Raw genomic sequence first — 24790 nt, forward strand, 5'->3', positions numbered from 1 at the left:
ATGATGGGTAGAGTGATGAGTTAATAAAAATGGAGGCAACCAAAACAATAGTAGATACTCTGTGATAATAGTGAAGCCTTCTTATTGCTAAAGCAAAGTTAACTATTTTGGGGGGGGTCATTTTTTTCAATATTTATGGAACCGGTTCCATAGGTTAAGTCATACACTCATTGTGTACAGGATTTTGCTTCAATGTTCTTTTCTTGGCGTCTATGTTCTGTGTTACTAAAAGTAGGCAACAGAGTCAAGGTTCATTCATAAAATGTGAGGCATTTATTGTATGCATTGCAATTTTGAACTCTAAAAAGGGGTTTATTTTGTGTAAAAGGAACCCGCAGTATTGTGATTAGATTGTTATTACCAACTCTAAACATTCTATTCATTCCAAAAACAAAAAGGGCTCATGAAAACAGAAGAGCAAATAAGCCAAGATACTGTGAGAACCTCTTGTATTGATGTACTAAAATAATTACACCCTTACATATGCCTAACACTTAGAATGTTATATGGCAGGGTTCCCCAACTGGCGGCCCGTGGTTGTATTTGGCCCCCAAGTTCCCGGAAAGTTCCCGGCTCTTCGCTGGTCATGGCAGAACACTGACATTCCTGTCTTGCAGCGAATCACGCACAGAACGGGCAGTATGGCTGGTGGCATTATCATGCTGGAGGTTCATGTCAGGATGAGCCTGCAGGAGGGGTACCACATGAGGGAGGAGGATGTCTTGAGATTGCCTGCAATGACAACAAGCTCAGTCCAATGATGCTGTGACACATCACCCCAGACCATGACGGACCCTCCACCTCCAAATTGATCCCGCCCCAGAGTACAGGCCTCGGTGTAACGCTCATTCCTTCGACGATAAATGCGAATCCGACCATCACCCCTTGTGAGACAAAACCACGACTTGTCAGTGAAGAGCACTTTTTGCCAGCCCTGTCTGGTCCAGCGACGGTGGGTTTGTGCCCATAGGCGACGTTGCCGGTGATGTCTGGTGAGGACAACCAGCCTTACAACCTACAAGCCCTCAGTCCAGCCTCTCTCAGCCTATTACGGACAGTCAGGACTGATGGAGGGATTGTACATTCCTGGTGTACCTCGGGCAGTTGTTGTTGCCATCCTGTACCTGTCCCGCGTGATGTTCAGATGTACCGATCCTGTGCAGGTGTTGTTACACGTTGTCTGCCACTGCGAGGAAGATCAGCTGTCCGTCCTGCCTCCCTATAGCGGTGTCTTAGGTGTCTCAGTACGAGTATTGCAATTTATTGCCCTGGGCACATCTGCAGTCCTCATGCCTCCTTGCAGCATGCCTAAGGCAAGTTCACGCAGATGAGCAGGGACCCTGGGCATCTTTCTTTTGGTGTTTTTCAGAGTCAGTAGAAAAGACTCTTTAGTGTCCTAAATTTTCATAACTGTGACCTTAATTGCCTACCATCTGTAAGCTGATAGTGTCTTAATGACCGTTCCACAGGTGCATGTCCATTAATTGTTTATGGTTCATTGAACAGGCATGGGAAACAGTGTTTAAACTCTTTACAATGAAGATCTGTGAAGTTATTTGGATTTTTACAAATTATCTTTGAAAGGCAGGGTCCTGAAAAAGGGACGTTTCTTTTTTTGCTGAGTTTATATGGCCTTGGCCTACTGCACTTCGTGAATACAATGGTCGTATAAAATAAAGTCGTGTTTCAAGCGTGGTCACAACGTCCTCTGGCGGTTCCACCGAGAACTTGAGCACGAGAGAGACAGAGCAAACGTGGGCAACTTTCAGACGATTAATTGGTATCACACACTCAAATACATAACTCAATTTTCCCTCTATAAAATAAAAATACAATCCAGCCTAAATATGGCCACTATTCAACCAAAGGGTTATTGTCTTTGGTTCAACTATTGAAAAAGGTAGGCTAGCTATATCAATAGGCTATCACATAAAAATATCATGCAAATTTAATCCACAGAGTATGTAGCCTGTGGTTTATTCCTAGATTTAGCCTGTGGTTTATTCCTAATTACGCTTTCTCAAAAGAAGATGTCACTTCGTATCCAAGACATCTGATTTAGCGAGTCCGGAAAGACGTGACGTCATGAACACTTCAAAATGGCTACTGGTTGTGGTATTAGTGCTGCTGACTGGTACATAGGGATTGCATTAATCTGTTACAGCACAGGCCCGATTGAAATGTTATTTTGACCAAACGTTCCTCAAAACATTATGCTGTTTTTGTGGGTCTGCCAGATTAAAAACGACAGACTACAAAACATGGTCACGCTCTCAAAGAACAACGAAGACTGGGAGCTCAGACGTCCGAGAGGGCGACGCTGCAGGATTTTATGTCCGAAGCTGTAACTAGCTTCGCGGAGGGTACATGAAATGGAAACAGCAGAACATGGAGATGTGGTTCTTGTTTTGCCCGTCGATGTCAACGAAAATGAAGAGGCAGGTAAATCTTACGGTTCACATGCCGACTGTAATATAATAGCAACCTCTCGCCCATTGATCGACAACGGAAGCCGAGTATGCGCGGCGGATGAGGGTCAAACGGGGAAAGGTTATGTTTATATAGCCAGCAATGGGAAGAGTCCAATCGTTGAATGTGTCGTGTTACCATCGCAGAACGTCCGAGTTGGGAATACAATAATGCGGGATTTGGTTGCAGACTGTCTCCCCATTCAGATGCATGAAAGCGGTGTAATTTCAAACCTGTGCAACGACCCACCGCACCCGAACGACCACAGATGTAATGGATTTACTGAGTCATCGGTTCAGCTGATGGTCGGGTCGGAAGCTGACGGAGGGGGGAACGGGGGGCCCTTTTCCTGCTCAGACACAGCCGCAAGCGCCTACAGACACGAGGAGGGGAACGGAATGTTACTGCAGCTGGCTCGTGTTTCACAGCGGGGAAAACTGGATTATGAGGGGGAGACTCAAGATTCCAACTCGGGTACACTGAACGAAGGGGATTCTAATATGGAGCCAGGGCCACAGCCGCCATCTCTCTCTCCATTGTCATGTAGGCCTATAGACAACCGTCAACAGAATGACACTTTCACAGACTCTGTTGATGTGGACATGAAGATGGCCAATGGGGATATGGATTGTTATTTATCAAATGATGATTGGTCTACAGATGTGGATACTGATTATTGTAGCCAGATGGACACATGCAACCGACTGCTATGCCAAGGACTTGACTGCTCTGTCATGGAAGTAAATGGTGGCCTGCATACTGTAAACACTGAAGCTACATGTGATTTGGATGCTGTTTCCTCAGAAAGAACCACAAATGTTCCATTTGATGTTGTCGTGGTGCATGCTTCTAATCTGCAGCTCCAAAACATCCAGTCATCACCTGCATTATGTGAGAGAAACAGCGCGGGGTTGAGGCATGGCAGCCCAGTGGGAGCTCCCCCGGCAGCTGCCAAGCCCCCCGATGCAGCGAGTAGTGTTCCGGACTCTGAGGGTGTCCCTTCAGAATCGAGTGCCAAACTCCCATCTCCCTCTCCGTCAACACTTTCTGAAAACACCAACAGTCCAAACGCAGAACCCAGCATGAGAGAGGATTTGAGTGAGTGCAGTCTCCCAGCTAGGCCTCTCAGCCTCAGGACTAACCCAAACATCACAGTCTCTCTCAGCTGTGATGCCACCCCTCTCAGCCCGGAGGATGGGGACATGTTATTTGGAGATGAGGGGGATGCGGACTGCTCTAGAAACACTTATGATGTCGGTCGTCGTCAAAGTGCCCCAGAGAAACTCCCCGACGGGTCGACAGTTCTGTCCTCTTCTAAGAAGTTTGGAATCTCAGATTTTTTCACCAGGTAATATGAAAAGCGTAACCATCACTGCACTTGCTCACACACACACACTCCCTCACCACCACTACAACAAACCCACGCATACACGTGTTGGGAAACATCTTATTTGGGAATGCTATATGTTGAATTACCATAGTGAGCATGTGTTGAGAGTAGTAATGGATATTAGTCAGTTATTGTGGTAATAAAGGATATGGTAGACTAAGCAATAGTTAAGCGAGGCCTATCTCCTTAGGGGTTAGACTTCTGATGGCATCCACAGTGCCATTTATAGTTAATGAGACTGATGGGCTACCCTACAAGCAGCCAACTACCCTATTCCAGCAGCTCATTACTGTAGCTGGTTATCCATAATGACCATGTTTTGTAGTGACTCTGCCCATACTGTAGGGTTGTAAAATTCTGGTAACTTTCCCCCAAATAACCGGTTTTCCAGAAATCCTGGTATGAGAATTCCTGGAATTATGAGGTGATGAGCAGGAAATCCTGTATTTCTGGAAAAATGATTTTTTGAAAGTTAATGGAATTTTGCAATCCTAGGCCCATGCATAATTACTGAGAGCATCTATTCAAGCACCTGCAGGCCTGGTCAATGTCATTGTTTATCTGGTGCGTCTTCATGTTCGTTACAGTGCAAGGCAGCAGACTGGAGAAAGCGATCACAACTCCTCATGATCATCATCCTGCTAATGTGGGTTTGGCAGGAGGGTGGATGTGTAGCTTGTGAATGAAATTAGCCCATGTCGTCCAACTTCTACAGATGAACAGGTTGATGAAGCACAAAGGCATCTGGGTCATTGTTTTGTGCCATTAAAGCAAAAATGCTTGAACAGCAAAGAGACTTTAAACTCAGGAAGCATTTTAATATCAGCTAGGTTAAATGTAATCTGAAGCCTGACAGCTGGATAAGACATCCTGTACAACACAACATCTACCTGTAACACTATTTCCTCCCTGCATTGACTTCATGAGATTTGCAGGCCTCCAGTTTCTCCTGCAGCCCAGGGTAATGTTGGAGAGAATTGTGGTGTTCTACCTCTTTATTGCCTGGATTTCATACTACAACAAGCAATGAGACTGCAGAGAAAATGTTTTCTATCTGTCTCGATCTCTCTGCTACCCTCCCGCCTACCCCACTCTCACCCCTATAAAAGTACTGTACTATTGGAGCTGAATCAATTCAATTTCAGAGTATTGATTTTGAGTTGCTTGCAATGCTGTGGAGACTCTCTTATTCTAGAAAGTCATCACTGCTAGGCCTAGCTATATAGGATAGGCCTTTGTAGCAGTTCTCCATTAAAGCTTATTATACACACGGCATAGTCCTCCTAAACTAAAATCTCCAAAGCAGTTTCTTCATCCTGTATGCAGACCAGACCGTAACGAACTGAACCCCCTCCTTAACTTGTGAGAATGTTGTCTAATGACAGAGATCTCCTTGTGACAGGTGCTGTGAGGAGTGTTGTGGCTGATCTCTGTGCTACTCAGCCCCACAGCCCCTAGATCTTTTATCCATGGCCCGGAGACATGGAACCTGTCATTTGGTGAGGCGCAAAGACAGGGTACCTAGCTACAGTACTAGGTAAAGTTAGACCTCCGTTAGGCTACAGGCTGCGTAAGAAGCATCGCCGCAGCACGTCGTTCAATTATCCTATGTTAACTGCAATCGATACTGAGCTCAAAGGTTCTTGTGAGCACTGCACACACTCATAACTTGTGGTGTTGCTGGTACTGTGTGTCGTGCACTCCTTGACAGTCAAGGTTGCCATTTAGTCATTATGAGGAGGCATAGGCTAACACCTAGTAGTACTACGCTGAGCTAGCAACGAGCACTCAGCGGTTGTCAACGTCCTCATCCAACCAGAATCCATGTTTGCAGATGGAATTAACTTGTTTGTACCACACTGCTGATCACTTTGAAATGAATAACAAGTGATCTACGGCTCACTCTGTCCCACTGCCTGTGTGCACAACATTAGAGGAAATACTGGTTTGTGGTGCTGGATTCTTATGTTTGATTCCACTGAGGTGATTATGATGGCATGGTTGGGATGACGATGATGATCATAATCTTCAGGTGTTTGAGGATGCTAGATGATGGACAGTGTCCTGGATCACTTTTGTATAAGAGTTATCACTGATGTACTGTATTCAACAATCCGTAGCAACACAAGACCTTGGGGAGGGTGCCTTTCTGAATTCCTTCACAACGAGGGAAGAACAAACATTGCTGACCTGGCCCCCACTGTACCACACACTCACTCCACCCAGCAGACAGCCAGAAACTCTCTCATATCACTGCAGCTTCGCTGATGGCCCAACCCGACTCTTCACACACTTACGGTACACAGGGCAGGATAAAAGCCTGGGAACCTCAGGGGACTGTGTGTTTGTGCGAGCATGTGTGTACATGTTATCTTTTCATTGCTCAACACCCTTCTTTCCATCCTCTACTTCCCTGAGATTTGTACCACCCTCTTTCACCGTGTACATTTTCCTTCCAGATATATGTCTGTCTCTTCTTTTAAATATTTGTCACTCTCTCTCCTCCAGAAACCTGTTTTCTAGGAAGCCCAAAGAGCCAAAGCCACCTTCTCAGAATGCTCCTGGGTGGAGGTTGTTTGGAAAGGTCCCCCTGAGGGAGAACACTACTAAAGATCCTAAAGACTCCTTCACCATCCAGCAGGTTAGTATCACTCTATATCGGACTCGACCACAACCCGTCGGACTCGACCACAACCCGTCGGACTCGACCACAACCCGTCAGACTCGACCACAACCCGTCGGACTCGACCACAACCCGTCGGACTCGACCACAACCCGTCGGACTCGACCACAACCCGTCGGACTCGACCACAACCCGTCGGACTCGACCACAACCCGTCGGACTCGACCACAACCCGTCGGACTCAACCACAACCCGTCGGACTCAACCACAACCTGTTTGAGTTCTACCCATAAAAATGAATGAAGATCAAGATATATTTGTGTTGGTCTGGTGTCATATAAATGATCTGGTATCCAATCTCTGGAACTCTTAACATTGTAGGAACTACCAACTCAAACTAATGGAATGGAAATGTCCATTTAATGTCTCTGTTGTGATGCTGCTGCTTCTGGTGGTGGTGTGTATGTCTGCAACAGGTGGGAATTGAGGCAAAGGGACAGGAGTGGGTGTCTGGATGAAAGGGCGGGGGTGTTATTGGTTGAACCACTAGTGGTGGTGGGGGACGGTGTGTAGCTGTCTCTCTGCTCTGCTGTTGCAGTCTGCAGCTGAGGCCCCAGCTGGCTACTCTGCCCCCCCAACCACACTTCTGCATGCTGTGTGGCGGTGTCTCTGACAGCTCACCCTCCCTACTCCTCACTGGCCCTCTTCCTCTGACTGTTATGGCGGATGTGCACCCCAGCACTGCGCTGAGTGGGTTAGCATTCCTACCATGCTCACGTCAGGTGGGACTCTGAGCTGCTCTAAATGAGATTGAGACAGAGACACACTGGGTACTTGTTTACAGAAGCGGTCAACTGAGACTGAAGCTCAATGAATAATGATGAAGACAAGAAGTAGGATGTTACACTTCGACTATTCCCATTCCACAACAAAGTAGTAAACTACAATATACTGACAGAAATACATCTGGTTTTTGTTTTATCAGGATCATAATCCAGACAGTTGAGCCTGAATCGACACCTAATCACAATCTCTTTAATCAAGGACTATGGGATGCCTTTTTTCTAAATCGCATATTATTCACCATCTTTTTGCATGGAACTATAGAAAATATGTTTCGCCCATCAGACTACCAGATGTACATCTGCCTACCTGCTTCACATGACAATAGAAGCATTATCCATGACTACACTAACTGTGGGAGAGGGAGAACATCACGCATAGATGAACCAACTCCAGCGGGGTGTGGGTGATGAATGATAACTATGTCTCATCCAGACTAACCTCATAAAAGATCTGTTGTCCTGTGGTTAACCCGGGTCTATGAATGAGGTTTTTTATCACACGTACGTACACACACAGTGCAGAAAAGGCCTAGGACAAAGTAGACACTATTAAGCCTACAGAATGTCCCTAGCCCTGACGGCCCTGCCTCCCATAGCCATTAGGCTGCCTTCTACAGGAGCAAAGATGGGCCGTAGTTGATGGATGAACACTGGTGTGTTATGTACAATAACTGGTCCATCCACACATAAAAGGAGTCATAGACTGTTCTCTGCTACCGCACGGCATGTGGTACCGATGTACCAAGTCTAAAACCAACAGGACCCTGGACAGTTTCTACCTCCAATCCATAAGACTGCTAAATAGTCAGTCCTGGTAGCTATTGGCTAACTATTTAACTGTCTGCATTGATCCCTTTTGGAATAACTCTTGACTCATCACACACGCTGCTGTTACAGTTTATTATCTATCCTGTTGCCTAGTCACTTTGTATTACCTATATGTACTAATATACCTCAATTACCTCGTGCCCCTGCACTCAGTACTGCTACCTTGTGTTTTTAGCCAAGTTATCATTACTCATTCTTCGTGGTATTAATATTTATTTATTATTTGATTTTTTTTCTCTCTGCATTTTTGGCAAGGGCCCGTAAGTAAGCATTTCACTGTTACTCAACACCTGTTTACGAAGCATGGGACAATTTGATTTGATTGTAGACCACAGTGAAGAACAGCCTACATGTGGGTTTTAAACCTCATTGTAAACATGTTTTTGTCCCCTTGTTTCCTGTGTTTCTATGTAAAGGAGTACCCGGTGAAGGTTGGACCAGCTCCAGGTCCCCAGGTCCAGCTCTCTGCAGCGCGGCGGAAAAACCTGGAGTTTGAGCCGTTGTCTACCACAGCTCTGATACTAGAGGACAGGCCATCGTGAGTGTTTAAAAAAAATACATAAAAATCCTCTGGTTGGCTACTCCCTCGGTACACATCCCGTGTGTGTGTGATTGATTGTGTATAGTGCAGTGCCCTCATACAGGGGGATGGCCTGTTTTCCTGGAATGCACATGAATCTTATCTAAACACCATGCACATGTCATTCCTGATACTCTGTATGGCCAGTGTGTATGCCCAAACCACACACCTCTCTCTGAAGGCATCCATCTCGTCCCCTCTGTTCAGGAACCTTCCTGCCAAGTCTGTTGAGGAGGCCATGCGTCACAAACAAGAGTATGATGAGATGGTGGCAGGAGCCAAGAGGAGAGGTATGTGCTAACCACGGTTTTAACTGTCTACACACACCCAGAGGGTGACTGTGCCTGTCAGGGAGCTGTCATCAACAACACCCAAAGGGGTGTGTCCTCTCACCGCTCCTCTATATCCTGTACACTGTTGATTGTCGTAGCCAGTAAGAGAACCGATCTTGAAGTTTTGAGGATGACTCTGTAATAGTCCGTCTCCTTCATGCTAATGAAACTGCCCACAGCCTTGTTGTTGATGATTTACTGCATTGGTGTGCCAGTGCATTCTTACAACTGAATGTGACAACCAAAGATTTAATATGTGTATTGATTTCAGAACACTAAGGGCCAGGTGGTAGACACTATAGACAACTACAAGTATCTTGGCAAAATCATTGATAATACATTGAATTTTGAGTGTAACACTTATGTGTATGAAAGTCCAGCAGTGCATTTTCTGTCTCTGGAAACTGGCAAAGTTCCCGGTCGACAGGACCTTGTTGACTGTTTTATAAGTCATACGTAGTCTGTATTAACATTTTCTATGATTTGCTGGTATGGCAACCTTGGTGTAAAAGCAAAAAATATCTATCTAGAATAGTGAAAGTGGGCAGTAAGATGATGGGGAGTCCAGCAGAGGAGTCTGTCTGATCTGCACAACAGACAAGTGGTGAGGAAGACTGAATCCATCCTGTCTGACTGTGCCCACCCCCCCTACAGTTGCATAAAACATCAAATCAACTGTACTTAAAGCCCTTTTTACATCTCTGCTTCCGAGTGGCGCAGCGGGCTAAGGTACTGCATCTCAGTCCCTGGTTTGAATCCAGGCTGTATCACATCCGGCCGTGATTGGGAGTCCCATAGGGCGGCGCACAATTGGCCCAGCGTCGTCCGGGATTGTCCGTTATATTTAATAAGAATTTGCTCTTAACTGACTTGCCTACTAGTTAAGTAAAAAATAATAATAAAAGTGCTTATACAGAAGCCCAGCCTAAAACCCCAAACAACAAGCAATGCCGATTTAAGGGTTTACCTTACAGAATTATGTTCCCTTACCTAAGGATTTTTTTTTACGGGTGTTACATAGAGCCGCTCAAACATTTCCTTGGATAAGGGCATAACTTAAGGGTTTTATGGTACTTTGAGGGAATGTACGGCAGAAAGAGTCACTGGTTACTATGGAGGGGGACCTGATTCACTGACTGAAGGTCTCATTGAAGAGATCACATTTATTATGCGATATCGAAAAATAGCTCCATTTTAAGAGGGGCGAAACGATACAGAACATAGTAACACGTATTGTAGCTATGGATTGCCTACCTTCCATTGTTCATCTAAATAGCTAGCTGCAGGATGTTTGCCTTTTGTAACTAGGGCAGATGGAAGCAACATTCACCTCCACAAATGCTGTTTCCATTGAAATCCATACTGAATGAAGCCATTAAGGGACCTCATGGGCACCCTTAACGGTTTCACTTCATTTAAGGGGGAAACTTTAAGGGAAAAGATAAGGGGGCGTTAACTTAAGTTTTATGCAACTGGCAACTGGCCCCAGGTCCTACTCTCTGGCTCCCAGTATAGAGCCCCACTGTTAAGACTAACAGGTACAAGCACTCCTTCGCCCCTATGGCCATTGCCTTTTTAAATACTGGGAAGAGACTGTGATGGGCTAGGGATGAGGATGAGTATGACGGTGGTAATCTGTTGCTGTTTTTTGTTTTTGTCAGCATGTTGATAATGTTGTTGAACGAACGATCACACAGCCGTCATACCGCTCAGGAAGGAGACTCGTTCTGTCTCCTAGAGATGAACGTACTTTGGTGCGAAAAGTGCAAATCAATCCCAGAACAACAGCAAAGGACCTTGTGAAGATGCTGGAGGAAACGGGTACAAAAGCCTCTATATCCACAGTAAAACAAGTCCTATATCAACATAATCTGAAAGGCTGCTCAGCAAGGAAGAAGCCACTGCTCCAAAACCGACATAAAAAATACAGACTACGGTTTGCAACTGCACATGGGGACAAAGATCATACTTTTTGGAGAAATGTCTTCTGGTCTGATGAAACAAAAATAGAACTGTTTGGCCATAATGACCATCGTTATGTTTGGAGGAAAAAGGGAGAGGCTTGCAAGCCGAAGAACACCATCCCAACCGTGAAGCACGGGGGTGGCAGCATCATGTTGTAGGGGTGCTTTGCTGCAAAAGGGACTGGTGCACTTCACAAAATAGATGGCATCATGAGGGAGGAAAATTATGTGGATATATTGAAGCAATATCTCAAGACATCAGTCAGGAAGTTAAAGCTTGGTTGCAAATGAGTCTTCCAAATGAACAATGACCCCAAGCATACTTCCAAAGTTGCTGCAAAATTGCTTAAGGACAACCAAGTCAAGGTATTGGAGTGGCCATCTCAAAGCCCTGACCTCAATCCTATAGAAAATGTGTGGGCAGAACTGAAAAAGCGTTTGTGAGCAAGGAGGCCTACAAACCTGAATCCGTTACACCAGCTCTGTCAGGAGGAGTGGGATAAAATTCACCCAACTTATTGTGGGAAGCTTGTGGAAGGCTACCCAAAATGTTTGACCCAACAATTAAAGGCAATGCTACCAAATACTAATTGAGTGTATGTAAACTTCTGACCCACTGGGAATGTGATGAAAGAAATTGAAGCTTAAATAAATGATTCTCTCTACTATTATTCTGACATTTCACATTCTTAAAATAAAGTGGTGATCCTAACTGACCTAAGACAGAATTTTTACTAGGATTAAATGTATTTGGCTAAGGTGTATATACACTTCCGACTTCAACTGTATGTTGAATGTTGTTTTTATGCTCCTTTGCTGCCAAATCAATTGGGACCATGAAGTTGAAAATGGAACTTTAACCCATTCTCTCTCTTTTCTCTGTCAGAGCTGAAGGAGGCCCAGAAGAAGAAGCGTCAGATGAAGGAGAGGTTTAAACAGGAGGACAGCATCGCCAATGCCATGGTCATCTGGAACAATGACGTCCTGCCCAACTGGGACTGCGTGTCAGTATTCCCTACACTGAGGGGATCAGTACCATTTTAATGCCTTTTATCGTCCAGCACAAACACTTGATACTATGTAATATATGCCATTTAGCAGACACTTTTATACAAAGCAACTTATTAATGCGTGCATACATTTTACATATGGGTGGTCCTGGGAATCAAACACACCATTCTGACATTGAAAGTGCCATGCTCTACCAACTGAGCTACAGCAGACATCTTGATTTGTCACAAATGATCCTCCTGAACATTATTTTCACTTAAAACAAATGACTACCAGAAGCTGAAATAGGTTGTGTTGTCAAATGTACATAGATCATTGGAGGCTGCTGAGGGGAGGACAGCTCATAGTAATGGAACAGAATAAATTGAATGGTATCAAACACGTGGTTTTCATGTGTTTGAAAACATTCCATGCTCTCCATTCCAGCCAATATTCTGAGCCGTTGTCTCGGCAGCCTCCACTGACATATATAGACTATTCTGATACTCTACCATAGTTTTAACACTGTTAAAGTTCCTCTGGAATGATAGACGTGTGTTGTGTCCCCTGGCAGGCGTAACACGCGTCGGGTCAGAGAGCTCTGGTGGCAGGGCCTTCCTCCCAGTGTCCGAGGACGAGTCTGGAGCCTGGCCATCGGCAACGAGCTCAACATCACCCCCGGTAAAAACACAACACTCTACTTAATGTTGTCTATCCAACCCCCCCCCCCCCACCCCCCCTACCTCCCACATAGTCTGTTGAACGACCAGTAGCCGTATATAATCTGGATAAACTATAATTAACCACAGTATTGTTGATTGTGTCTGCTACTGTAGAGTTGTTTGAGATATTTCTGTCTCGGGCTAAGGAGAGGTGGAAGAGCTTCAGTGAGACCAGCTCTGAAAACGAGACCGAAGGTAGGTACCATGGCAACACAAAGACCCAGAGCAAGAATAAGCCCCATCATTATTTAAAACAAGTTAGAAACACATTTTGTGCTTTGTTTATTGATCATTATAAAAAAGCTAATTGTATTTTTGCATGTTTTTTTCTCCAAAACAGACTCTGGATCATTGCAGGCGGATAGAGAGTCAAGTCTGGACCTGATAAAGCTGGACATCTCCAGGACCTTCCCCTCTCTCTTTATTTTTCAGAAGGTACAGTCAAATGTTTAGACACCTACTCATTCAGGGGTTTTTCTTTTTTTGTATTATTTTCTACTTTGTAGAATAATAGTGAAGACATTAAAACTATGAAATAACACTTGGAATCATGTAGTAACCAAAGAAGTGTTAAACAGTCTTGAAGGAGTTCCCACATATGCTGAGCACTTGTTGGCTGTTTTTGCCTTCACTCTGTGGTCCAACTCATCCCAAACCATCTCATTTTGGTTGAGGTCGAGTGATTGTGGAGGACAGGTCATCTGATGCAGCACTCCATGACTCTCCTCCTTGGTCATATAGCTCTTACACAGCCTGGAGGTTTGTTGGATCATTGTCCTGTTGAAAAACAAATAATAGTCCCACTAAGCGCAAACCGGATGGGATGGTTTATCGCTGCATAATGCTGTGGCAGCCATGCTGGTTAAGTGTGCCTTGAATTCTAAATAAATCACAGACAGTGTCACCAGCAAAGCACCATCACACCACCACCCCCATGCTTCATGGTGGTAACCATACATGTGGAGATAGAACCAAAAATCTCACATTTGGACTGATCAGACCAAAGGACACCGGTCTAATGTCCATTGCTTGTGTTTCTTGGCCCAAGAAAGTCTTATTTTTATTGGTGTCCTTTAGTAGTGGCTTCTTTGCAGCAATTTGACCATGAAGGCCTGATTCATGCAGTTTCCTCTGAACAGTTGATGTTGAAATGTCTGTTACTCGAACTCTGTGATGCATTTATTTGGGCTGTCATTTCTGAGGCTGGTAACTCTAATGAACTTATCCTCTGCAGCAGAGCTAACTCTGGGTCTTCCTTTCCTGTGGCGGTCCTCAATGCCAGTTTCATCATAGCGCATGATGGTTTTTGCGACTGCACTTGAAGAAACTTTAAACGTTCTTGAAATGTTCCGTATTGACGGACCTTCATGTATTAAAGTAATGATGGACTGTTGTTTCTCTTTGCTTATTTGAGCTGTTCTTGCCATAATATGGACTTGGGCTTTTACCAAATAGGACTATCTTCTGTATACCACCCCTACCTTGTCACAACACAACTGATTGACTCCAATGCATTAAGAAGGAAAGATATTCTACAAATGAACTTTTTACAAGGCACCTGTTAATTGAAATGCATTCCAGCTGCCTACCTCATGAAGCTGGTTGAGAGAATGCCAAGAGTGTGCAGAGCTGTGGCTACTTTGAAGAATCTATAATATATTTTTAACACTTTTTTTGGTTACTACATGATTCCATGTGTTTAATTTCATAGTTTTCATGTCTTCACTATTATTCTACAATGTTGAAAATAGTAAAAATAAAGAAAAACCCTTGAATGAGTTGGTGTGTCCAAACTTTTGACTGGTACTGTAGGTCTCTCCTCTCATCACAATACAGTACCTGATCTCAGAGGCTTGATATCTCTGTGGTTGTCACTATAAAACAGAACCCTCATACTGTCCATGGCTGTTTCTATCCCAGTATTGTTGTGGCGTGTGGAAGCTTTTGTTCTTCAATGTATTCTTCTCATTGTATTGCTGGATCTGCTGGTGTTGACATTGAATGTGCCACTGTTGTTGGGTCAGTGTTGGGTTTATTTGAACATCTTGGTACATATGCAAAAGCAATATAAACCTCAAGTAAAAAGACAAGACATTAATTTGACTAATACTCTCCCTATAGGGTGGGCCCTATCATGACCTCTTGCACAGTGTTCTGGGGGCGTACACGTGTTATAGACCAGACGTGGGCTATGTAAGTAGCAAACACTTCATTTATCCTAGATAATTGTGTTTTCTCTCAATCCACGTTGACTAAATGTTTGTCCCGTGAACTGATTTCTCCCTACGTCTGCAATTTCAATTGGATTCTGTTCTTAATGGAACTGTTTTATTTTGGTGAAAAATGAATTGAACTAAGACATGCTTTCCTTGTGTTTTCCAGGTCCAGGGGATGTCCTTCATCGCTGCAGTGTTAATCCTGAATCTGGAGGAAGCTGACGCCTTCATCGCCTTCGCCAACCTGCTCAACAAGCCCTGTCAGATGGCCTTCTTCAGAGTGGACCACGACCTGGTACTGACACACACACACCTTTTGTCCTGAGAGAATTAAGCAATAAGGCCTGAGGAGGTGTGGTATATGGCCAATATGTTCTTACGCTCAAAGCAAGGTGGAGTGCCTGGACAGTCCTTAGCTGTGGTATATTGGCCATATATCACAAACCCCTGAGATGCCTTATTGCTATTATAAACTGGTTACCAACGTAATTAGAACAGTACAAATAAATGTTTTGTCATACCCATGGTATACGGTCTGATATAACACGGCTGTCAGCCAATCAGCATTCAGAGCTCTCAACACCCAGTTTATAATGCTGAATGAATAAATGTTATTTCCATGGTGTAAACCTTTTTTCCTCTTGTTTTCAGATGTTGAAATACTTTGCTGCTTTCGAGGTGTTCTTTGAAGAGAACCTCCCACGGCTGTTCAATCACTTTCAGATCAACAACCTCACCCCTGACCTTTATCTCATAGACTGGTGAGTGCAGGACAACATGACACTTCAGTGCTTGCCCTCTTTGAACTAAAGTAAAATGGTTCAAGACTTTGTCCATTTCTATTCATTGTCAGTTCATAAAGTGACCTTTGCATGTGCTTCGCTTCACCTCGCCGATGAACCGTTGTTGACCTCTGTGTGTCTCGGTCCATTCCTGCAGGATCTTCACCCTGTACAGTAAGTCGTTGCCATTGGATGTGGCGTGTCGTGTGTGGGACGTGTTCTGTCGGGACGGGGAGGAGTGTCTGTTCCGGACAGGCCTGGGCATCCTGCGCCTCTACCAGGAGGTCCTACTGCAGATGGACTTCATCCATATGGCCCAGTTCCTTACCCGCCTGCCTGATGACATGGCCGCTGACAACCTGTTCAGCTGCATCACTGCCACACAGATGCTCAGCAGCAACCGCAAGTGGGGCCAGGTCAGTTAGACCCACTGTCTGATTCTATAGTCTGACCTGTGGAGCAGAAGTAAACTGGAATTCCAATTAAATATTTGAAAAGTGGGCATCTATTTAATGACTTATGAAGTGAGGCCTGTTGTGGATGGGTTTTATCAGTGCTAAGATGGGGTGGTGTCAGTGCTCTCCAAAGGCTTCCTTTCCCCTTCATCTTCCCTTCATGACAACGGATAGAGAGCAATAATAATGGCATCTTTTTGTAGGCACTAACGGAGGCAAACTCCTCAATGACTTGTCGGCCAAAGTCTATTGGGAAATTAATGGGTTTCTGGGATAAACGGCGAAAATAATGTCTGATGAACACAGGTTTAGGAGGTCTTATACGTTTTGGTTCTAGAGATAATCTTCATCAGCTAACGTCACGTTTTGTGAATTTTTATGTGTGGATGTAATGAAAACATAAAGGTGTCATGATTCATAAAGGTCATGTTAACTGACTGATATTATCTCAGAACAAAACATATAAGATCTCCTAAGCTTGTGTTGACTTCAAACCTTTTTTTCGGCTTTATCCCAAAACCCCATTCTATCCCCATTTAATTTCCCCCATAGGGATAGCTGAACGAACCAGGGGTAACTCATTTCCAATTTTTAGGTCTACAAGCTGGCGCGGTCTATAGGGGAGAGGACTCCTGGGTAGTTTTTTTTACCATGTTGCTTAATCTCTTATAGTCTTTTTAAATATTAGTGGTTAAGGAAGAAAACCGATGAGGAGAGGGGAGCTTGTATGTTTTTTGCTTTGTTTTTGTATCAACAGTACCTTCTGTTGGATATGTAGAACTACTCTATGTATTTAATTTTACATGTACATATTTCCATTAGGTCTTCTCTGCATTGATGAAGGATGGCAGTAAGGAAATAGCCAACCACAGTCCGGCTCCAAGAAGCTAACGGTTTAGACACACGAACCCCACTACCCAATGTGTTTCTGAATCTGTGACACACGCACTTGGATTTCTTCTGGGGACTGTTGCTAAGGCAACAGGAATGCTTTGCTTGGTTATGAAATGGACACCAAATGGATGTAATACTGGGAGGTGGCAACACATCCCTACATATCTCCCACACACACACACAAAAATGGCATCAGAAGTGTGACTGAAATGAATGTTGGTGCATCAGAGAACCATTAGCAACTATGAATGATGAAATCTGGTAGAAAATACTTTAGGCTGGGAGAGTTCTGTCCATGTTATTGCACATACGGCAAGTGGCTATAAGGAGTTCCCAAAACTCCTATCAACACTCCATTGGTTTGCGTACACTACACACATTAAGTATATGTCCATTTTCATCCCTACACATCTCTCTACATGCACACACACTCACATAATAACAGCATTATAAACAGGCCTTAGGTGGACCATGAAACCACTGACTCACCCATATAGTCTGGTCAGAAATATGTTATACTTTCAGATTGTAAAGCTGTTAAATGTACTTGTCTCTTTTTGTTTTTAGGTTATACCAAATTTCTCCACGACTAAGTGTTTGTAAATATGAACTTAAACATATGTACCTATATTTGTATGTATTAATGTATGGTATACACATACAGTATTTTCCTCGTGTTCACTAATTCAACAGGACCCTTGGCAAACAGTGATTCTGGAATAGGAAATACCAACGGTAAATCAAGGAGCGACTTGGTGAAATCTTTTGAAAAACTATTGAATCTGAGTGCTCTTAAGTTAGTTTAAAGGTCCAATGCAGCCATTTTGATCTCGATATCAAATAATTTCTGGGTAACAATGAAGTACCTTACTGTGATTGTTTTCAATTAAAATAGTTTAAAAAAAACAGCTTCTTAACAAAGAGCAATTTCTCGAGGAAGAATTTTGATAGCAGTCTCTGGGAGTGGTCTGAGTGAGGGGAAAATGGAATAGTAGCTGTTATTGGCAGAGGGGTTTGGAACTCTCTTTCTTATTGGTGTATTAACAAATGTACTGCCTAGTGATGTCACCAGGCAGGCCAAAACTCCATCCCACCAAAACAGGTTGACATTTCAGGTCTTCTTTTCAAACAGCTCCAACACTAAAAGGGCATTATCGTAATTATCACAACCTCGTAGTGTGGAAGCATATATAAAACACAGGCAAATCATGTTTTTTTTTGCTGCACTGGGCCTTTTAAATAAAGCCCTGAAGAGGGGGGGATAATTTTGAAATAAAAGTGCAATATGAATCTCAAGGGCCACATGATGCAGTGTTTTTGGAGAAACATGTTTGAATAACCGCTTTATGTTGAGTTAAATCTACAGTTGGTGATGTCTGATAGTACAGTGCTTTGATTAAATATTTAGAAAGTAGTGGAGAAGGAGATCAACATTCTTGCAAGATGTTTGATTTATTTTAAGATTGACATTTGGTCTGTATGCATACTATTTAAGTTGTAGCATTGCTTCATGTAAAATAATCATTCCGCTTGTTTTTGTCCAATTTACAATTGTACAGTTTTCATATGCCTTACTGGTACTGTATATGTAATGTAAAAAATATCTCTTTCGTAAATGGCCACTAGTTAAATGTGTAAATAAATATCTGGGCAACAGAATTGCTGTGTGGGGTTTGTTTTTCCTTATTTTTTTCTAAGTAAAACATTTTTGTAAGACACTACACTATCTGATCTAATTTATTTGAAAAATTTCAAAAACACATTTAATTGCATTTTCTAATAATCATGTATGTGTCTGGTTACAGTTGCCAAGGAAATGGAAAAGCCATGCAAGTACAAGGTAAGGCAATTCTATGTAGGGGTTGGATACATCCACCAGGGGGAGTATAACATAAGAGCCTGCCAATGTCACTGAACATCCCCTGCATGACAAAAGTAAGAAGACCCGTTGACTTTATCCACATTTTGTTACAGCCTGAATGTTCAATATAAAGTGTTTGCTGGCCTACACACAATACCCCGTAATGCCAAAGTGGAATCATGTTTTCCAAATGAATAAAAAATGAAAAGTTAATGTCTTGACTCAATAGGTATTCAACCCATTTGTTATGGCAAGCCCAAATGAATTCAGGAGTAAATATTTGCTCAAGTCACAAGTTTCATGGACTCACTCTTGTGTGAAACAATAGTGTTTAGCATGATGTTCTAACGACTACCTTACCTCTGTAGCCCACACATACTGTATGGTCCCTCAGTAGAGCAGTGAATTTCAACCACAAAGACCAAGAAGGTTTTCCATTGCCTAGCAAAGAAGGGGACCTATTGGTAGATGGGTTATTAAAAACAGCCATTGAATATCCCTTTGAGCATGGTGAAGTTATTAATTGGATGGTGGATACACCCAGTCACTACAAAGATACAGACGTTCTTCCAAACTCAGTTGCCGGGGAGGAAGAAAAACGCTCAGGAATTTCACCACGAGGCAAATAGTGACTTAAAAACCGTTAGAATTTAATGGTTGTGATAGGAGAAAAGTGAGGATGGATCAACATTGTAGTAATTGTGGGGTATTGTGTGTAGATGGGTGAGAAATAATATACATTTAATCCATTTTGAATTGATGCTGTAACACAGCAAAATGTATAATAACTCAAGGGGTATGAATACTTTCTGAAAATACTGTACTGTATGTTATCATGTATGTTTTTGGTTGAGTAAATGTAATTGGCAAAGTTGTAGACTACTCTGAAAATAAAGTGATACCACGTACAATGTAATGTTTGCCACATGCAGGATGCCTTTCTTGTCTCTTTCTACTTCTTACAATAACAGTCATACGCTCACTTGGAGCTGTTAGGGGATATGTCTCCAGTGAGGGTTCCAGTGATATGGGGTAGACTGGGTAGGGTAGGGGGGCAAGGCCACAGCCTCCTTCCCTTCCCTGGGGAGAGCCTGGAGATGAGTGATCCACCCAACCCCTGGGGACAGGAAGGAGAATGTTGACCGTTAATTAGTCTCCCTCTTGCCTCCTCTCTCTTTCTCGCTCGCACGCACACACACACTGCTGCTCTCTTTTCTACCTCTTACCTACCAATCTGTTGTTGATATAAATGTGTTTTGGTTTTGTATATGGCGTGTGTGTATATATATATATATATATATATATATATATGGTGTGTAGATGTCCTTAGTTGGTCTTTCCAGGCAGTCAGGACTCATGTACCTACCATAAGCTATACTGTAAGATGGGTACAGTTGAAGTCGGAAGTTTACATACACCTTAGCCAACTACATTTAAACTCAGTTTTTCACAATTCCTGACATTTAACCCTAGTAAAACAATTCCCTGTCTTTGGTCAGTTAGGATCGCCACTTTATTTTAATGTGAAATCTCAGAATAATAGAGTGATTTATTTCAGCTTGAATTTATTTTATCACATTCCCAGTGGGTCATAAGTTTACATGCACTCAATTAGTATTTGGTAGCATTACCTTTAAATAGTTTAACTTGGGTAAAATGTTTCGGGTAGCCTTCCACATGCTTCACACAATAAATTGGGTGAATTTTGGCCCATTCCTCCTGACAGAGCTGGTGTAACTGAGTCAGGTTTGTAGGCCTCCTTGCTCGCACACACTTTTTCAGTTCTGCCCACAAATGTTCTATAGGATTGAGGTCAGGCCATTGTTGTCCTTAAGCCATTTTTCTTACAACTTTGGAAGTATGCTTGGGGTCATTGTCCATTTGGAAGACCCATTTGTGACCAAGCTTTAACTTCCTGCCTTGAGATGTTGCTTCAATATATCCACATCAATTTCCTCCTCGTGATGCCATCTATTTTGTGAAGTGCATCAGTCCCTCCTGCAGCAAAGCACCCCCACAACATGATACTGCCACCCCCGTGCTTCACGGTTGGGATGGTGTTCTTCGGCTTGCAAGCCTCTCCCTTTTTCCTCCAAACATAACGATGGTCATTATGGCCAAACAGTTCTATTTTTGTTTCATCAGGCAGAGGACATTTCTCCAGAAAGTACGATCTTTGTCCCCATATGCAGTTGCAAACCGTAGTCTGGCTTTTTTTATGTCAGTTTTGGAGCAGTGGCTTCTTCCTTGCTGAGCAGCCTTTCAGGTTATGTCGATATAGGACTCGTTTTACTGTGGATATAGATACATTTGTACCTGTTTCCTCCAGCATCTTCACAAGGTCCTTTGCTGTTGTTCTGGGATTCATTTTCACTTTTCGCACCAAAGTACATTAATCTATGACTGCTGTGTGGTCCATGGTGTTTATACTTGCATACTATTGTTTGTACAGATGAACGTGGTACCTTCAGGCGTTTGGAAGTTGCTCCCAAGGATGAACCAGACTTGTGGAGGTCTACAATTTTTTCTGAGGTCTTGGCTGATTTCTTTTGATTTTCCTATGATGTCAAGCAACGAGGCACTGAGTTTAAAGGTAGGCCTTGAAATACATCCACAGGTACACCTCCAATTGTCTCAAATGATGTCATTTAGCCTATCAGAAGCTTCTAAATCCATGAGATTATTTTCTGGAATTTCCCAAGCTGTTTAAAGGCACAGTCAACTTAGTGTATGTAAACTTCTGACCCACTGGAATTATGATACAGTGAAATATAAGTGAAATAATCTGTCGGTAAACAATTGTTAGAAAAATGACTTGTGTCATGCACAAAGTAGATGTCCTAACCGACTTGCCAAAACTATAGTTTGTTAACAAGAAACGTGTGGAGTGGTTGAAAAACTAGTTTTAATGACTCCCACCTAAAGTGTATGTAAACTTCTGAGTTCAACTGTATATTGGCTGATGCCCCCCATAATGGAATGGCTTTTCCTCCTCCTCAGGCTTCATATAGATGTGTGTGGTCTGACTTGTGCACTGATCATCTTTATTGTTGTATCTCATGGTTGAGAGGTTTTGCCTTTCAGCTTATTACTTTGAAGTTGGACATCAACTCAGAGAGTGGAGGTGATCCCCAGTCAAGGCCTTTGAGTTGACATCAAGGTGTTTGTTAAAGACCGTTGGACCAGACAAATTGACGTCCGTGACTGAAAAAGAAAGTCTGTTATTGGAACCACGGAACCACCCATGTGGCTAATGTGGAATAGTATGAGAACCTGATTCTCAATTTTCTGTTGAATCAAAGATCATTGCACTACTGTAATTTGTATTTTATTATGTCACAATTTGGGCTGTAGACATTACATTGACTAGGCTATTACTTAACTGTGTCACTTGTTATGAGAAGGGTTTTGCATGTGTAATTTGTTCAATGATTTCCATTACGTGAATCATTCATGGGTATCACTTTCCTGTTTTATTATGTTCTATGTGACATTTTCCAATACCAACACGCAGTTTAATTGAGAAACTTGATACATACTATACACCAATCCACAGTGTGACGCACAAATGCAGGAATATGTCACTGCCATTAAAGCTGTTGTTGACACCATCGCAAAGCTGGTAGTCAGCGCTGACGTTAATGGTTGAAGAAAATGAGACAGGGTTGCTATGTGTTTGTGTGTTTCAGTTGTCATGGATGCCCCTCTTTACTCTGATGGGAAATCAATAGGTAGATGATTCAGAGATGGTGCATGTCTTTCCTCTGTGCTCGGGAGCATGAGGCTGAATGAGAGTCAGAGGCTTAAGAGGAGGCGTCGGCCGAGCAGCACTCAGACCTGCCGCTTTAAAGGCTTTAATCAGCTTATCCTTCACTCTCTGTCATACCAACCAGACACACACATTCAAGTTTGAACCCCAGAGTTGGTGCGACCATGAATTTTCTATGCATTTTTTTTCAATGCAATTCATTATTAATAGGGGAGTTCTATCTGTGTCCTCTGTTATAGCCCGGTGTCTTTACGTGTTCCATCAGTCTTCTTTGTGCCCTGTCAGACAAACAGCTCACTGCGCCAGCTCTGGGCTTCGACGGACTGACTGGTGTGAATCAGAGAGCAGATGATGAGATGGTTGTTGTAGGGTCCATAGGTCAGAGCAGCCTCCCCTCCCCTCTCCTCTCCACCTCATCCTCGCTTTTTAGGAGTCTTTCCCTAATCTGAATGGTAACCATGTGAGACTTGAGAGCTCAGCATACCTCTCACGCTGAGGGTGGGGGGCACTGTGCCCTGTCTTTCCTCAGACTAACCCTCTTAATCCTCCTGCTTTAATACCCTGAGCCCCTACTAGAGAGGTGCTATTAGATTCCTCCCCATCCACGAGTCCACTTGCCCCCTCGGCCCCCCCTGACCCCCTACTCAAGGATGGAGCTGACCAGCCAAGGCCTCCACAGGATTAGCATTCATATTACCAGGGGAGAGAGAGAGGGGTCCTCCCGAAATCACGCTGACACGCACAGCGGCAGACTACCGACAGAGAACAAGGCGTAGTGGTGGGGCGTTGTCGGGTGGAAGTATCAACGATTTTAGAAAGTAAACAGTTGCAACCCCTTAAATCCATAATTTAGAAATAATTTCCCTCACAAAATTGGTATTCAGATACATATACTTTATTGTGGAATACAGAATTCACCACTGAGCTGCAAAACATGGCAGAGTTTCTGCTTCACTCGCACACATATCATGGGGAAAGGAGTGGGTGAGGTCCAGGCCAGTTCTCTTTAGCTCCCCTTACACTTGCACGGGTAAAATATGTGCGCAGAATGGCGCGGAAGTAGTTAGCTCAAAGTTGCAATTAGACAGGCATTATATAAAGGATATTCAGATAACAAGGGGGCAGCTACGGCATCAATTAGGTCACTGTGTGTCTTTGTTGAAGAAATAATGAGATTTTTTTGATAAAACAAAATGTGCTTCCTTATTACGATGACCTAATGAGTTGTCCAGTATGTGGGAAAGTCTGGGGTCGCGCGGTCCCCCCTGCACCTGCGGCTCTGCTCTGCTACAGTGCAGTGGAGGTCCCCACATTTGATGTGAATCAGCCACCCAGTGTTTGTATTCAGCGGGAAATGAATGTTTAATTACCAGAAAAGGCTATCAGCATTTTGCCTCACACAATGAATGGCACATAGAGCTCATTGAGGTTATCAACAAGGGACCCACTGGTCAATTGGGTCATTGATTTGAATTGTTTGACAGACCCGGAGGAGCAAGTAAAGTTCAAAAATCCCAAGTAAAATTGAGAAGTTTGTCACAGAATCTGTTAGAAAGGGCTGTCAGGAGTGATTAAAGTGCATGAAAGGGCCCAGCGATCAAACGGCCAAGTCTCCCGCTGCAGATTTAATTTGAATTTGCATCCCTTTGTTCCTGACTCCTCATGAAGCATGATCTGATTACAAGGGTGAACAGTTACAACGGGGAATTGTGTGCTTATTTGTCTAATAAAACTGATCTTATTTTTTTCCGTCCATGTTATAGATACCAATCAAAGTTTTTTTTTTTAAACAGAGGGCATGGTTAGATACACTTTACATTGCCTTACATGTAGTTTTATGTGACATGAACTTTTAGTGGAGTTGGTTGAGTTTGTTACGTAGCTGAGACAGTGCCGCCTCATTAATTGCGAGGCGCCTAGCCCTCTGACCTTGCTGATGTAGGGTGACAGGCCAAACGGGAGGAGGTGATTGGCCAGCAGGTTCAGCGGTTGAACGTGCCACCACTGGTGTCTCCGAAGAGAAAAACATACAGCCCTCCTCTCTGTTGTCAGATCCACTCATTCCATGGT

The 24790-nt window shown here is 43.4% G+C and overlaps 1 protein-coding gene across 1 annotated transcript; it reads left to right on the plus strand.

The window, feature by feature from the left end:
• Window positions 1-2082: 2082 nt before the first annotated feature.
• On the plus strand, window positions 2083-18749 carry LOC115135033 (TBC1 domain family member 12-like). Its single transcript, XM_029669228.2, has 13 exons — window positions 2083-3817; window positions 6368-6500; window positions 8572-8693; window positions 8943-9025; window positions 11918-12035; window positions 12596-12702; window positions 12858-12938; window positions 13084-13178; window positions 14865-14936; window positions 15126-15254; window positions 15611-15720; window positions 15899-16157; window positions 17019-18749. The coding sequence occupies exons 1-13, from the start codon at window positions 2373-2375 to the stop codon at window positions 17085-17087; spliced, it is 2823 nt and encodes a 940-aa protein (XP_029525088.2). The 5' UTR covers window positions 2083-2372; the 3' UTR covers window positions 17088-18749.
• Window positions 18750-24790: the final 6041 nt, after the last annotated feature.

The sequence above is a fragment of the Oncorhynchus nerka genome, linkage group LG10 (assembly GCF_034236695.1).
Source record: "Oncorhynchus nerka isolate Pitt River linkage group LG10, Oner_Uvic_2.0, whole genome shotgun sequence".
Classification (NCBI taxonomy): Eukaryota; Metazoa; Chordata; class Actinopteri; order Salmoniformes; family Salmonidae; genus Oncorhynchus; species Oncorhynchus nerka.

What these genes read in the sequence shown, in the direction of transcription:
- LOC115135033 (XM_029669228.2), top strand. Translation starts at nt 2,373, where the DNA reads ATGGAAACAGCAGAACATGGAGATGTGGTTCTTGTTTTGCCCGTCGAT. An exon ending in ATCTCAGATTTTTTCACCAG is followed by an intron (nt 3,818 to 6,367) that starts GTAATATGAAAA and finishes TCTCTCCTCCAG; the next exon opens with AAACCTGTTTTCTAGGAAGC. An exon ending in CTCTGAAAACGAGACCGAAG is followed by an intron (nt 12,939 to 13,083) that starts GTAGGTACCATG and finishes TCTCCAAAACAG; the next exon opens with ACTCTGGATCATTGCAGGCG.